Raw genomic sequence first — 16615 nt, 5'->3', positions numbered from 1 at the left:
TCCGCTTTGGCGGAGGGCTCCCAAATTGTTTCCTAAATGGGTACTCTGTTATGCATCTTTGCCGCAAATTCTTTGCCTATATGTATGCAACACGTTTCCGCGATATATGTGAAAAATCCATCATTGGTTATTCGCGTCCACCCATCAAAGTCTTACTAATCAATAGTTTATTTCTGTTAAAGCACCTGATAAGCCGTAGTGATATGTGTCCTATCTATATTTGTTGTCGCGCAACAACCTACCGTCTATATCTATATCTCTCTTTGGAGTTCTACTCAAACAGTTTCATCATCATAGAGCATCATACATTATAAAAGCAGCAATTCCATAACATTTCTTCACCGCTAGGCCAATGTTTACAACATGATCATATTCGTTCTTCATCCATACATATAACTTCAGTGAACCGTCACATGCCTACATTGTACTTTGCTAATATATGCTAGTCAATTACGCATTCGGAGACAGACCCCCCTACGTTAATCGGCTCAGGAAATGACATTAAAAAAAACCGACATCTTCCGTAATCGCCTTCGTAGTTAGTAAGCGGTATAGTCCTCCCTTCCAAAAGAAACTTACAAAACTGACATCATTGATCCAATCTTCCAAAAAAAACTGCTACCCCACTTCCACACCTGCATTCCGTTTGCACAGTCAGTCCAGGTAACAATGATTGATATTCCCAAAAAAAAGTATACTAATAGTAATGACTCAGGTAACTAAAGCATATTTATAACAGTTTATGTTGCACAAAAACTCAGAGACCACTTACATAGACAGCTGTCGATACTCCTTTACTATACCAAAAAACAGAAAATACCATTCCATACCCTGCAATATATATTAAACATTATCAGAAACAACAGACTTTTATCAACTCTATCTGCTAATGGTGGCAATGCACAGATCTGTAGTAGCCATGACAACTTCTACTCTAACTTAACCGCAGACCAACATTACCATCTATCATATTACCGTGACCCAAAAAAATAAAAGCTGCTTTTACACAAAAACCCATCTCCCCCCCATCAAACACTTGTAAGCGTCATACGTAACATAATCAATAACCAAATGGCATGTCTTTTACAAATATCGATAGTGGTATTCTCAAGATACTTACTTTAAGCAGGCATATTAGAGCAAGTTGCTCTGTTATGCCCTGACTCGAAGCATATTTTACACTTATTAGGCCCTCTTTTACGCCTTTTAGCCCCCTGCACAGTAAAAAACTCAGTTATGAATAGGACGCACCTAAATATATCAGTAGCTACAACCATAACCTTAACTGTACCATAAACTCTCCAGTGCACGGGATCCTTCGTTTCCTCCTACGGCCAGGGCCATTCTTGTTTGTCGGTGGAATGAATTCTGTTTCCTCAACATCAGCTGGCACTTCTTCGTCACAATGATTAGGTACAGGGTTTATGAATTTTTCATATGCATTTACGAAAAGTTTAACACTGTACACAAACCCCACCAAGGTGTGAACGTCAATCTGCTTCATACGAGCCGCAGCTAGTGCGTGGCAACACGGTATCTAGACCTTCTCGAACTGGAGACATGTACATGTCCTCTTAAGAAAATCAACGTAGTACATCTTCTTTCCATTACTAACTTGAAAACTCCAGGCTGAAACCCCTTTCACAGCCAAACCGGCATAAGCCATATGGTGTCGCAGCATTAACTTGTTGACATTTGGTATTATTGTCGACCCCATAGCCAGCAGTCTCAAACAAAACCATTCCATTAGTTTGGTTCTTATTGACTCAACCATTGAAACTATCGGTAGTTCAAGAATTTTCCCTAGGACCCCATTGAGGGATTCTGCAATATTACTGCTCATTATATTGTACCGTTTAGCTTCACAAAACGCTTGCGTCCAATTCTCACGTGGTATTGCACCCAAGTATGCTGCACATTTCTTGTTCCGTAATGCAATTTCTTTGTAAGACTCGTCGAAATCACCAACGTTAAATGCACGTGCAGCCTTCCCAACAAGGCTTGATAGCCCGTCACCATGAAACTTTGCTCTGACATTCCTCTCAACGTGGACAGCACACGCTCCATGGAAAGTTCGAGGATAAACACTGCGAACACCAGCGTAAATAGATCTATGGTGATCAGAGACAAGCACCAAATCTGCAGCATCTGGAAATATCAAACTCAGTTGCTTGAAAAACCATGTCCATGCCAAATCATTTTCGGCATCAACTATTGCAAATGCTATTGGGTAGACCTGAAAATTCGCATCTTGCATACTTGCAGCTATGAGAACCCCCTTCAACTTGTTCTTGATAATCGTCCCATCAACCAGAACAACCTTCCGCATGTGTTTTATCCCCGCAATACATGTTCCAAGCACGAAGAATAGATACTTAAACTGGCTCGCAACCACGCCCCCACCAGTAAATTCGAGCTTGTATATAGTCCCTAAATTACCTTTTCTCAACAAATGCATGTAAACTGCAAGCAGCTTGTAGCCAAACTCATCACTACCACGGGTTTTGATAATAGCAGCTTCCCTAGCATACCATGCTTTCATATAGGTTATGGACACTTTAAGCTCTTCCAGGACTATGGCAGGGATATCAACGGCTCGTGGTCCAGGCAATCCATTAGCATACTTTCCTTTAAGAACCTCAGCTATCACTTTTGCAGAAGCTTGTTTCTCATACTGGGATCGAACAATAATTGAACATGTGTGAATCAGAGTTGCTAATCTTATTTCGAATTTTGAAACAGAATGACCAAAGACCCTCCACGCACATAGTGGATCGATACAAAAACAAATGATTCTGTCTGGTTCTAATTTAGCAAGCTTGAAATGAAACAACCTCTTGATGGCATATATGGCGAGGGTGTTTTGCATTTCCGCATTATCTTTAAAAACTCTACCAATAAATATTGCATCTTCTTCAGCAGCGACAATTGCACACCCATTTGTGTTTGTGAGTTGGTAGACGTCATCAAAAACAGGTTCAGCGTCACGTCGTTGCGTATAATCCTCAAACGCAGGGTCAACGTTGCCCCCATTATTAGCAACATCCACCAAAAGTGCACCACTATGCACGTTATTCACCGCAGGGATTGATGCAATAGTTATCATTTCAAATATCTTCGCCATGCTCAGGCAATCCATCTAATCCAATCCCTCTTTCAGGTAAACCATCACCTCTTCCATTTTCATCCGTACGTAGCTCTGCCTCACTACGTTGTGCACAGTAGACGAGGACTTCTTCTCCGATGTCAGCTGCTCCATTACTATCTATTATTTGATCAACAACAGGGGATGGACCATTCTTTAACGAAGTGTCTCCCAAATTCAAGGGATAGTCTTGATCACACACCATACTCCAATAGTTATCATTTCAAAATCTTCGTCATCTGAACCTGAAGAAACCAAAGCATCAGCCCAACTAGTTTCATTCTCCTCACCACCACCGACATCATCACTGTCCGTAGCTTTGTTATCTCCCTCCAACAGCCTAGCCTGAGTACACCGTCCCTCTATTTCAGCAATCTCTCGCATAAAACCTTCATCCTCTTCACTAATTAGAAACTTGTTAACATCTGTATCTTCTGACTGGCTCCCGTCAGAGTGAAGAGATAGGGAAGGGTTACCAGCATCTGCTAGTCTTATGAACCCACTGTTATTAGTATCAGGACACAGGTCAAAATCATGTACCATCAATCCACTCCTCCGACTGCAGTTTCCTCCCGTATTACCTGCAACGGAGTACATTCTCATTGCGTCAGTGGAGCAAGACACATCATTGCCATCAAATAGATGCCTCCTAACACCACTAAGTTTATTCGAATCATTGTTGTGTCCAGCAAGAAATCCTTCCATCCCACTACGGCCTATCGTAACTCGTGTTAAATCACCAATGTTATCATCAGTCGCAATTCCTTTACCCTTCTGAGTTACCATTCCACATTGTCTTCGGATGGTAGGGCCTTCAACATAACTGCTTTCAGGATCAAGAGACAATAACATATTTAAGTGGGGAGCTGTTATCTTGACTTGCCAGAAGTTCCGGACGTTGACACTGCTTGTTAACACGACTGGGGGTCTTGAATTCACTGAGAAGATAGACAGTTGTGAAGGAAGCCAGTAGCTTAATTTAGGCGTAAAGTTCATTCCATCAAGCTCAAACTCCTTACGCACCATCAATATAAGGTCCTCGTAACTGGTTTGAATGGTAATGGAAATGCCCCGTGAGTAGCATTCTTTAGCAATGAGGAAGTCCCAAGTTCCCATAACAGAGCATTCCCAACTCCCAGCAATGACAAAGACTGCAACTTCAGATCCCTGTTACCAATTAAAATGAAATACACGACATTAGCAACTGTGTAAGAAACATCTCCCCAGCAGTACCCCCTAAACCATTCATCACAAGCTATCATCTATTTGTACCACATTAACTACACACTTCCGCGTAACATAGTTCCTACGTCTGATACTATAGTATAAGACAGTTAGAAGGGAAGTTACCTGCGGATCCATTTATCTCGTACAAGTTCTGCTTCTTATACCGCAAAACGGTTCCTTTGCTCTACCGAGAAAGTGGTATAAGTTTTCTTCCCCAATGTCTACGACAAACAAGTGCCTTTACCATATCCTCTATTTTACCATATCCTCTATTTTACCATATCCTCTATTTTACCACCACATTTTATAGATCCACCAAATACCAAAACCCTACGGATACACAGCCACAGAAGTCAATAAAACTACAGTGCCCTCAGTCATTTCGCTGAACAGTCACCTCTGCCCAGAGAAATACGCGTCCCAAACCCAGCCCGAGAAATCTAAATTTTGTTTGAAACCCATCGACTATCCCGCTATTAAATCAAGGGCATAACCGTCTAAAAAGTGGTAGATCCACAAGCTCAGTTTCGAGATGGCAGATCCACAAGTTTTGGGCCAAAAAAGGCAGTTTGGACAAGACGCCCATTTTTCTATCATACACGTTATTGTTTAACTCTCCCACAACCGTAGTTTTTAATTTATTTCACCAACTATTACCTATTGGGGAAACTCTTCTTTTGAGAAGGTCAACGATATCAATGCATCCATGTTATGTAGTTTTTTTAGACAAATACAAATAAATGTTGTTTTTATGTCTTCAAAATATGTGTTTGATAGTAATATCATTATTTATTTATTTACTAATATTCTACCAACTTGCTTATCTCCTAATATATATATATATTAATAAGAAAGCATTTTGTGAAAAAGCTGATGTGTCGTCATTAGAGAACTCGAGACACATTTTTACAATTTGTCGTTTTAGTTTACATTAATTACAGTTCATGCCATTATATATTTCATTGAATGAAAATTAAAAGAATTTGTTATTTTTCAAATTCAATAATGTACACCTCTTTTCCTAAATTACTTTTATAAATATTTCAAAATCAACATATAAAATCTGATGTATAATTTTATTAGTAAAACCAGTAGTATTCATATCTTTACATTAAAATACTGAAAATACATTCTTTAAAGTACAAAAAAGTTATTAAATTTTTTGAATGTATTATACTTTCTAAATATTTTATATATAATTATATCTTAGTTTTTAATATTAATATTCAAAAATTATGTAATATAAACTGATATGAAAAATATTTTAACAAAACAGGAGAAATGATTAATCTAAAAAATGCATTTAGTTTGTTATTTTATAAAATAGTATAATATATTTTTACGTCAACATAATTTTTAATTTTTTATTCCATCTTTGTTGTTAATTGGGGAGAGTTATATATTCTTAAATAGTTATAAATTATATTAATTTACATTTCTGTAAATAATAATGTGAAACATAAAAATATAAATTTGATTTTTAAAAACACAAAAAGTCATATGCCATAAATGGTTACATTTTATCAAAACTTTCTTCACCACGTTTAAATATTTAACGGGTAAAACGTACTTTAACACAAAACAAACGCAAACTTGAAAAAAAAAACACTTTAGTTTTATATTTTGTTTTACACAAATAATGATCCATAATAATTTTATTTGAGTCAATTTATCCTTGTTACCTAGTTTCTTTTAAAACTAGTAAACCTGTTATCTAAAACGATAGGTAATTTAAAATGTTCCCTTTGGGTTTTCTATATATATCATCATCACGCAGCTTAGTAAGTACAAACAAATTCCAACAGAAAAAAAAAAAAAAAAAGGAGAAATGGAAGGAATCGATCATAGAATGGTGAGTGTCAATGGCATAACAATGCATATTGCCGAGAAAGGTCCCAAAGAAGGTCCCGTGGTGCTTCTGCTCCATGGATTCCCTGATCTCTGGTACACGTGGCGTCACCAGATTACTGGGTTATCATCTCTAGGTTACCGCGCTATAGCTCCAGACCTCCGAGGCTACGGTGACTCTGATTCGCCAGAATCTTTCTCCGAGTACACGTGTCTAAAGATCGTTGGTGACCTATGGCTCTTCTGGACATTGTAGCTGGAGATCAAGAGAAGGTGTTTCTGGTCGGCCATGATTGGGGAGCCATAATCGGATGGTTTATGTGTCTGTTCCGATCGGAGAAGATTAAGGGCTTTGTCTGTATGAGTGTACCGTACATACGAAGACACCCTAGTGTCAAGCCTGTTCAATGGCTTAGGGCTTTGTTCGGTGATGATTACTACGTTTGTAGATTTCAGGTTTTGCTTTTCGATCTTTCTTTTATGTTATTCTTTTAATTTTAGCAACCGGCTATACTAATCAAGTAATTCACATGGACCAATAAAACAATATTGTTTGATTGTGTCCAAATATTTTAGTTTCAGTTTGTTTAAACAATTTGAATTTGCAGGAAGCGGGGAAGATTGATAAAGAGTTTGCGGGAGCAGATCTAAGATGCCTTCTGACGGGAATCTTCATAGGGAGGTCACCCGGTCCGGCTATTTTAGCTAAGAAGAATCCCTTTGGGGAAAACCCTAACCCTATTTGTGAAAACATTGTATTGCCAACATGGTTTTCTACGGAGGATCTTGATTTCTACGCCTCCCAATTTGGCAAGACAGGATTTACCAGTGGATTGAACTACTACAGAGCCATAGATCTGTACGTTCTTAATTAACATATGAATGCGTACTTTAGGGTTCGTGTTTTTGTTTATTTGTTATTGGTTGATATCAGGGATTGGGAGCTCACTGCACCATGGACCGGAGCTAAGATTCAAGTTCCCGTGAAGTTCATGACCGGTGACTTCGACACGGTTTACACCACACCAGGGGTTAAAGAGTACATTCACGGTGGGGGATTTGCTGCAGATGTTCCAAATCTTCAGATAGTAGTAATTGAAGATGCTGGTCACTTCATTAACCAAGAGAAACCTCAAGAGGTAACTGCTCACATCAGTGACTTCATCATCAAGCTTCAGAACAACAACAAAAGCTTTTAGGGTTCTTGTGTTGCTTATGTTATGTTGTCTCTCCAAACAATTTGGTTCTTGCATCTGTTTGTTTCTTTTTCTTTTGCATGTGTTTGTTTCAACAATAATATGAATTTGGCATTACGAAGTTCAATGAAAATTTGTACACACTGAAAATCTTGTAGCGACTAATAATAGAGAACCAATTGTGATCTCAAGTCTGACGAATTTAGTAAGAACAGAAATTGTAGATGTCCCAGTGACTCGCAAGCAAACCAATGAAACATAAATAACCAAGTTAAACAATATAGAACTTCTCGAACTTCCTTCCCTCTCACCTTCTGGAACTTTTTTCGTTTGGCACGCACATATGGCTTGGAGTTAGGCATGACCACGGTTACGGTTTATTAACCACCTACAACATTTAGAAATTTTGTTTATTCTTAACCATAACAATTTAATAAACGTTTATGGTTAAACATGGTTCCATTAAAATGGTTACGTTATATATGGTTATAGTTATTTAATGATATGATACAGTTATATTATTTGATGATATTATTAATTTTTAATTGTTAAGTTTTTAGTGTACTCATACGTTTATATATCATATAATTCATATCAAATATATAACTATTGGTATATATTAATATGTTTTAAAAACGGCTAATGTTAATAAATTACGATTTAATTATCGGTTAACAACAATCTTATCTCCTTATAATGCCTGAACACAAAGCACATTTAAAATCATAGCATAGACGATTTAAAAAAAAAATCAAATGTTATATTTGTAACATCCGCAAACCGAATAGTGCATCGACCGATGCATAGCCGGTTTAGTGCGGACGAGTTTAAGTTAAACGCTGCGTTTTGGGTAAAGGAAAACCCTTATGTTCGTGTTTTGTCTCATTAGGCGAGTTTAGCCGCTTTTGAGCGAAACGAAAGAGAGAGAGAAGAGTTCTTGGTGTTCTTTAGCATTCTTGGGAGATTCTTGGAGTTGGAAGCTGTTTCTGCAGAGATCTGTAGTTGGGATCGTCATAGGAGCTTCCTAGGAGTGTTTTCTACCTGTGTTAGGGTCGGATTTCTTCTGTGGCAAAGGTAAGTGCATGACCATAGCTTATCTAAGCTAGAGATTCTCTGATCTGTGTGTTTATGTGTTATGTGGCTTGTTAGAACGTTATCTAGGATTGTGTGAGGCTTTCTTGTGGCTTAGGATCGAGTTTGTGGCTTGTAGGAACGAAGATCCGGCGAGAAGCTTCGGGGAAATCGATGCTCATAATGTGCTTCGGTCGATGCACTTCTTGCATCGGTCGATGCAGTGCGAGGACGGTGCGGATTGACCTAGGAGCATCGGTCGATGCCATGTGGAGGTGTTGGTCGATGCCATGTGGAGGCGTCGGTCGATGCAATTAGGGTTTTCGCGTAATGTCGAGCATTGTGTCTGTCGATGCAATGTGAGTGTCAGTCGATGCAAGTGTTACTTGTGTCGGTCGATGCAAGGTTGCGTCGGTCGATGCAACCCAAGATGGTATCGATCGATGCATGGTTGGTGTCGGTCGATGCAGAGTCCTGATTTGTTTTTATTTGGCTATTTCCGCTGTTGATTGTGATTGTGGTTAGCTGGCTAGTGGATACGGGTCAGGTCGTTTCAGTTTGGTATCAGAGCCTTTACGGTTCTAGGTTTGGGTTCACTAGATTTCTGTTGTTGATGTTTGAGATTGCATGTCTTGATTGATTATGTGAGTTAGTCAATTGTGTGTGGCATGGAGTCCAAGAACATCCTCTTCAAGCCTACAATGTAATTTCACTGTGAGTTTATGTTGTTATTGTGTATTTTTAATTGTGTGATTAACCTTCTGTTGTGGTAGTGCAAATGGTTAGAGAGGGTGCTGTTTCTGGTCGTGGTCGAGGACGCGGACGTGGTCGTGGTAGGGGCAGAATCCCAGTGGTTAGTGAGGCTGCGGACCAAAGTGTGATAGCAGAGTGTGTTGGCGAGTCGCAGGGTGTCCAGGGGGATTCTATGAGTGTGACCGGAGGGGGCGGTGTTGATGCTCGAGTAGCCGGTGATGCTAGGGTTTAAGGTGTGGGAGTCCCTGCGGGTGGAGTCCCACGGGTTGATCTTGCGGGCTTGTTAGAGCGGTAACCGAGAGTGGTATCGGCTCAGGCACCGGTTGTGCCGCTAGTGGCGGCGGGGGTGCAACAGCCAGTGGGTGCAGATGTAGGGGTTCACTCTCGCTATATGAGCATGTTGAGAGAGATGAACCATATTGGTACCAAGCGGTTTTCAGGAGGTACTCATCCTACTGTTGCTGATGGGTGGAGGACGAGAGTGGAACGCAACTTCGAGTCTCTCAGATGTCCTGAGTAGTTTTGGGTGGATATATCGGTTCATAACCTTACCGGGGATGCTCAGTTGTGGTGGAGTTCTGTGGCTGCTAGGAGAGTGCAGAGGGAGATGGCTTGGGCTGACTTCGTCTTGGACTTCAACCGCAAATACTTTCCCAGAGAGGCACTAGATAGGTTGGAGGTGGAGTTCCTTCAGCTAGCTTAGGGGAATTGGTCAGTGCAAGAGCTTGACTTGTAGTTCAGTAGACTTCTGAGGTATGGGGGTCGGGCTATGGAGTCTAAGGAGGCTCAGATCAGGAGGTTTTTGAGGTCCCTATGTGACGATTTGAGGGTTCACTGTAGAGGGCGGGGTGATGCTACACGTGCAGAGCTGGTTGAGACTACGACAGAGATCGAGGAGGACATCCGGGCACAGTTAGTGGCGCTTAGTCCAGCAGTTCAGCCTAGGCAGGCACATCAGCATGGAGGTTCTGACAAGGGCGGCAAGCCTGTGCAGGGAACCAAGAGGAGGTGGGAGGCTACATAGAGGCCGGGTGGTCTGAGTTGCTTTGGGTGTGGGGGCAAGGATCACAAGATTGCTAGCTGTCCCAAGAGGAGTGCTCCGACGGCAGCGGCTCGTGTATGCTACTATTGCAGGGAGCCAGGGCACATCAGGCCCTTGTCTCCCAAGTTGATGCCGGTAGTTGTGGCAGCGTTGCAGCAGGTGCAGCCGGGAGGGCAGAGACTGGTGGAACCAGTGCTGGGGCGATCACAAGTATAATTTTTGATACTTAAACTTTGTGAATTTTAGTAGTTTCAGATTGTATATTTGCCTATGATAAAATGTTAGGTTCTCAACATATGAGGTTTGTGTAGGGACCTTGTTGGTGGGCGGGTTTAAGTCCCATGTTATGTTTGATTCTGGAGCAACTCATAGCTTCATTACCCCGTAGTGTGCAGAGAGTGCAGGTATCAGGAGAGATCCCGGAGAGCGTGCGGGAGTTGTTAGAGTTGCTGGAGGCAAGTTTCTGAGAGTCATGGGTCAAACGAAAGGTATCGATATTCAGATCGCGGGAGATTCTTGGCCTGCGGATTTGCTTATCAGCCCAATGGAGCTGTTTGACGTTATCTTGGGGATGGATTGGTTGCATCAGCATATGGTTCATATGGATTGTCATCGGGGTAGAGTGGAGTTTGATCGTCCAGGAGAGAAGTTGGTTTTCCAGGGGGTTAGACCGACTTCGGGGAGTCTCGTGAACTCCGCCGTTGAGGCTGGGAAGATGATCGAGAAGGGCCGTGAGGCTTATTTGGTTATCATATCTATGAAAAAGTTAGTGGGGAAGTCTACGGTTAGCGATATTTACCATCTCGGTCTGATCCTTTTATGATTGAACTTGAACCGGGAATGACACCGTTATCCAAGGCTCCTTACAAGATGGCTCCAACAGAGATGGCAGAGCTGAAGAAGCAACTAGAGGATTTGTTGAGCAAGGGATTCATCCGTCCTAGTGTATCACCGTGGGGAGCGCCAATGTTATTTGTTAAGAAGAAGGATGGAAGTTTCCGCTTGTGTATTGACTACAGGGGCCCCAACCGGGTCACTGTGAAGAACAAGTACCCTCTTCCCAGGATCGATGAGTTGTTGGATCAGCTAAGAGGTGCTACTTGGTTCTCCAAGGTAGATATGGCGTCGCGTTATCATCAAGTTCTGATAGATGAGGCAGATGTGAGGAAGACTGCTTTCAGGACTAGGTATGGGCATTATGAGTTTGTAGTGATGTCGTTTGGGTTGACAAATGCGCCAGCAGCGTTTATGAGGTTGATGAACAGCGTGTTTCAGTAGTTTATGGACGTGTCTGTCATCATTTTCATCGACGACATACTGGTTTATTCCAAGAGTCCGGAGGAGCATGCAGTGCATTTGAGAGCAGTTCTGGAGAATCTGCGTGAGCAGAAATTGTTTGCTAAGTTGAGCAAGTGTAGTTTCTGGTAGCGTGAGATGGGTTTTCTAGGTCATATTGTGTCTACAGATGGAGTTTCTGTAGATCCGAAATAGATACATGCTATTAGAGATTGGCCTAGATCGCCGAATGCCATAGAGATCAGGAGTTTCCTTGTGTTGGTAGGCTATTACAAGAGGTTTATGCAGTGCTTTGCAAGCAGAGCATGTCCTTTGACTAAGTTGACAGGGAAGGAAGTTCCTTTTGTGTGGGCACAGGAGTGCGAGGAGGGCTTTGCAAGCCTGAAGGAGATGTTGACTACTACTCCAGTATTGGCTTTATTTGAGCAGAGAGAACCCTATGTGGTGTATACAGATGCATCCAGAGTTGGGTTAGGGTGTGTGTTGATGCAGCATGAGAAGGTGATTGCCTACGCTTCACGGCAGTTGCGGAAGCATGAGGACAATTATCCTACTCATGACTTAGAGATGAGTGTTGTAGTTTTTGCCCTAAAGATTTGGAGATCTTATCTTTATGGTGCAAATGTACAAGTGTTTACAGATCATGAAAGCCTTAACTATATATTCACTCAGCCCGAGCTGAACTTGAGGCAGAGGCGGTGGATGGAGCTGGTGGCGAATTATGATGTGAAGATAGCTTATCACACTGAAACGACCTGACCTTTTTTAAAAAAAAAATAATAAATAATAATAATAATAAATAAACTACAACTAGTGGTCCCGTACCCACTAACCACCTAACCACAATCACAAACAACAGCGGAATAACATATATCAATATCCAATAATACTCAATAATAGAATAACCAATATCTAAGCATAACCATTCCAATGTCAAACAACAGGAAACAAGGAACAGACAACCTAGCAAGTTCTAAAGACCCAACTTTAGCAACCTAAAAATGCTATATAACAACCAATCGAGTCCCTAGAACATCCTCCTCTTCATTGCCTTGATTCCACGATTACAATTTGCCTTTACCTGCACCACAAACACAAATTTATATCACTACAAGAAATATGAGCTTCAGTAGCAGTTCGTTGTAGCACGAATTTATGAACTGCTACTGGGTATTTGACAGGAGAATGTAAAAGAATTTTCTTTCATTAGACATTTCAATTTCAGTGTTACTGGATTAAACATTTTATCAAGTCTTTTAAATTTATTTGTTATTGGATTAAGTACTTTTAAGTAGTCTTTTAAATTCCAGTGTTATTCAAGACGTTAACTTTTCATCTCTATTAAATTCTAGTATTATTGGATGTTATATATATTTAAATAGCAACTTGATTTAACGAGAATGTTAAAGAATTGTTAGTGCAATACGTGAAGAAAAAAATCTGACCTTTTAAGGTGGGATTTGGATAGTACTTTGCATGAAAAAAAAATGATCGTTGAAATGAGAGACGTTATTGACTAATCTTTATGAATATTCTAATAAAAGATTATTGTGTGAAGTTTGTGTTGTATCAATCAGATAAATATTCTTTATGGGGTATATACATTTTCAAATTTTAAATTGTGTTTATCATATATCATATAATCCCTAAAAAGTAGTATTTGTTAGACTACTTCTCCTATACAATATTGGAGATCCTTTCACTTCTCAAAAGCAAAAAAAACAACTATCATCTCACAAAAACAATTTGAAGAAAACCACAGTCATCCTTCATCCTTCGTAAGTTCTCTATTTCAATTTTATATAGTTACTTACACTCCCATGTTAAGTCATTTCCTTATGTTTTTTTTTTTGTTTTTTTTTCTCTTTAGAATGGATACAGGAGAAGGGTCGCACACAAAGACAAAAACTAATAAAAATCCATATAATTTTTGGACATATGAAGAGAGTCAAGAGTTGCAGGCTGCATTAGTTGAAGCTATCAAACGGGGGTGGCGTGACAAAAACGGTTCGATAAATAAAGCTACGGTAGAGACAAAGATACTACCACTGCTAAATAAAAAGCATAAATACAATAAGACTTACACGAATTACTTAAGTCGAATGAAGTCTTTTAGAAGGGAATATAATATGTACTCTGAACTCTTACGTTTTAGCTCTGGTTTTGGATGGGATCCCATCAGAAAACAATTTACAGCTCCAGATGATGTGTGGGAGCCTACTTGTTGGTAACTCTCCTTTGGTTAACTTTCCCAAATTTAAATATATTTTAGTCAAGATTGATAATTAATAATTAATGTATAATATTTTTGCAGGGGCATCCAAGGCATGAAACCCTGAGGACCAGCACTTTCGAAGATTTTGAAGATTTGCAATTGATTTTTGAAACTGTTATAGCAAAGGGAAACAACACGTTTGGACTTGGTGGTGATTCAAATGCTGAAACTTTTGAATACAAAGATGATGATCTTCAAGCAAGAGATGATTTGGAGAATGACGACGAAGTGAATGAAGTCTCTGTTAAACCAAAGTTACCTACTAGGAAAAGAGCTAAACCCAGTCGTAATGGAGATCCAGCAGATTCACTAATCATGGTGAGTCTTCACAGAAAGTATTAACTGAAATGGTTCGAGTTAGCACTCAGATCATAAGTCTGATTCAACAAAGAAAAGAAAGACAACAAAGAGAAGTTGAGTTTAGAGAAACTCAAAAAAAAAAAGAATAAAGTTTGGGATGCTGTCAAAGAGATCCCTGATTTGGAAGATCATGTCCGCTATGATGCAGTAACCAGGATCAATACGTTGAAAATGAAAAACGTATTTGTGAGCATATTTGTCGAAGACCGCTTGGATTGGATTCTCCGTAACACTTAGCATATTATTTTCTTATTTTTTGTTGAATCGAATAAAACAATAGGTAAGTTTAGAATAATTGTTCTAGTAGTAGTTTTCTTTTATTCTTTTAAATGTTGCTTTTTTCCTTAAAAAACAGAATAATAAGTCCTTAGTTTTGAAGTTTAAATAATCATAATAATAATAACATGTGTCTTTGTTTACCTCTGGATCACGTACGCTTTACACGAGCTGAACAATTTGTGCATCAAAAGACAAATTCGTTGACAACTGTTATTATTTACAAGCTTACACGAATCAAATAATGCAAATATCTATACATGGTCGAATGTGTGATGCCTTTAAAGCATATATGTATATATGTGAAAGAGAACACGTAAATGAATCCTTGCTAAGTCAATGATACCAAAAGAAAAGTCCCCAAAATTAGGGAAACAATACATGTAAAGATTTAAAGAAACTTTCAAATTCAAAATATATAAGATATGATTTTTTCCTATTATATCTCATAAGAATCCCTACATATTAGTCTTATTAAGATTTAAAATTTCAGCACTTATATATATGTAACTTTTCTTTTATGTTTCTAGATCAGTCGACTAACATTTATATTTTCAAAACAAATAGAAGAGAAGAAGCCCACATCAACCAAAGCTGTTCGTAAGCTGTTTCAAGAGGTATATTATTGTTCTTCTATATCGTTACTAGTTCTTGTTGTTATTGTCACTGCACCCAGTTGTGCTGAAGATATATTTGTATTATATGGGAGACATGGTCATAATTACTAATTTGTTTTAATAGGTTACTTTTTTAGATGGATCCAAATGACCATGAAGAAGAAGAAGAAACAAGAGTGCATGAAGACGATGATTTTGATGTGGACGTATCTATAATGGTGGTAATGATGATGGTAGGAGCTCATATTCATAACACACGACAGCAACTCATGGGTGGTGATTATATAGAACGTCCCATTCGTCGACCAGTCACACAGCTCGGAGAAGAATATATACAAAAGGTATTAAAAGATGATCCCGAAAATTTTCGGGTGCTGTATCGTATGATTTCAGATATGTTTTGAAGCTGTCTAGGATCATCAGAGACAAAACTGGTTTACAAAACACAAAAAAAAATATATGTCGAAGAGATGCTTGCTGTCTTCATGCTCACGTGAAAAACACATTTCAAAGGCCCAAGTTTGCAGTGAGCACAAGCTTTAATAAATTTTTTAAAGCTCTGCTTATAATAGCTCCAAGTCAGATGGTGAAACCAGATGGTTTAGTGCCACTGAAGATCAGAGAAAGTACACGATTTTATCCATATTTTAAGGTGCATTATTTCATCTTTTGTTTAAATTGATTCTTTTAGTTTTTTTTCTTCATAGAATTTGACTTTTTTTTTTGCATGTATTATAGAATTGCGTTGGAGCGACAGATGGTACACATATACCAGCAACAGTAGTTGGGCGTGAGGTGGCAAGCTATCGCAATCGAAAAGGAACAATATCTCAGAACGTTTTGGCTGTATGGAACTTTGATCTGGAGTTTATTTACATTCTGAGTCGATGGGAGGGTTCGGCCCACAATTCAAGAGTGTTAAGTGATGCGTTAACTAGAGAAACTAACAAGTTCCAAGTGCCCAATGGTAAAACATTTATCTAGTTGATTGTGGATTTGCAAATCGTCTCAACTTTTTAGCTCCATTCCGTGGTGTTAAGTATCATCTACAAGAATTTGCGGGTCAAAGGCGTGATCCTGAAACTCCATATGAGTTATTTAATCTTCGCCATGCTTCTCTGAGAAATGTGATCGAAAGGATATTTGGAATCTTTAAATCTCATTTTGCTATTTTTAAATCTGCATCTTCTTTTTCTTACAAGAAACAAGCTGGATTAGTTTTAGTTTGTGCAGGACTGCATAACTTTCTTCGTAGAGAATGTCGATCGGACGAAGGTGTGTTCCCTAATGAAGATAATGCAGTTAACAATGGAAATAATTCTGTCAATATAGATGAAATTGATAGAGAAGAACCTCTCGAGACGCAAGAGCAAGACAGAGAAAATGCAAATAATTGGAGACAATCTATGGCCGAAGACATGTGGAAAGATGCTACGATTTAAAAGTTCATTGATAGATAGATTTTAGTTTTCAAGTTTTGCATTTAATAAAATTAAATTGCTACATCTA

The 16615-nt window shown here is 39.2% G+C and overlaps 1 protein-coding gene and 3 pseudogenes across 1 annotated transcript; 3 read left to right on the top strand and 1 right to left on the bottom strand.

Annotated features, from left to right (window-relative positions):
• Positions 1-1121: 1121 nt before the first annotated feature.
• On the bottom strand, positions 1122-3106 carry LOC104763202 (uncharacterized; annotated as a pseudogene).
• Positions 3107-6185: 3079 nt separating this feature from the next.
• LOC104760750 (epoxide hydrolase 3-like) lies at positions 6186-7419 on the top strand (annotated as a pseudogene).
• A 6030-nt stretch (positions 7420-13449) lies between these two features.
• LOC104763201 (uncharacterized protein At2g29880-like) lies at positions 13450-14522 on the top strand (annotated as a pseudogene).
• A 721-nt stretch (positions 14523-15243) lies between these two features.
• On the top strand, positions 15244-16548 carry LOC147921618 (uncharacterized). Its single transcript, XM_087497757.1, has 3 exons — positions 15244-15447; positions 15845-16073; positions 16127-16548. Exons 1-3 carry the CDS (start codon positions 15244-15246, stop codon positions 16546-16548), a joined length of 855 nt encoding a protein of 284 aa, XP_087353883.1.
• Positions 16549-16615: the final 67 nt, after the last annotated feature.

This window comes from Camelina sativa, chromosome 18 (genome assembly GCF_030686135.1).
Source record: "Camelina sativa cultivar CO46 ecotype springtype chromosome 18, ASM3068613v1".
NCBI classification, from domain to species: Eukaryota; Viridiplantae; Streptophyta; class Magnoliopsida; order Brassicales; family Brassicaceae; genus Camelina; species Camelina sativa.
This window is presented reverse-complemented; position numbering and strand designations above follow the sequence as displayed.

Coding starts and splice junctions, on each gene's coding strand:
- LOC147921618 (XM_087497757.1), top strand. CDS start 15,244: ATGGATCCAAATGACCATGAAGAAGAAGAAGAAACAAGAGTGCATGAA. Junction 15,448..15,844: donor GAGAAGAATATATACAAAAG/GTATTAAAAGAT, acceptor CATGTATTATAG/AATTGCGTTGGAGCGACAGA. Junction 16,074..16,126: donor CAAGTTCCAAGTGCCCAATG/GTAAAACATTTA, acceptor TCAACTTTTTAG/CTCCATTCCGTGGTGTTAAG.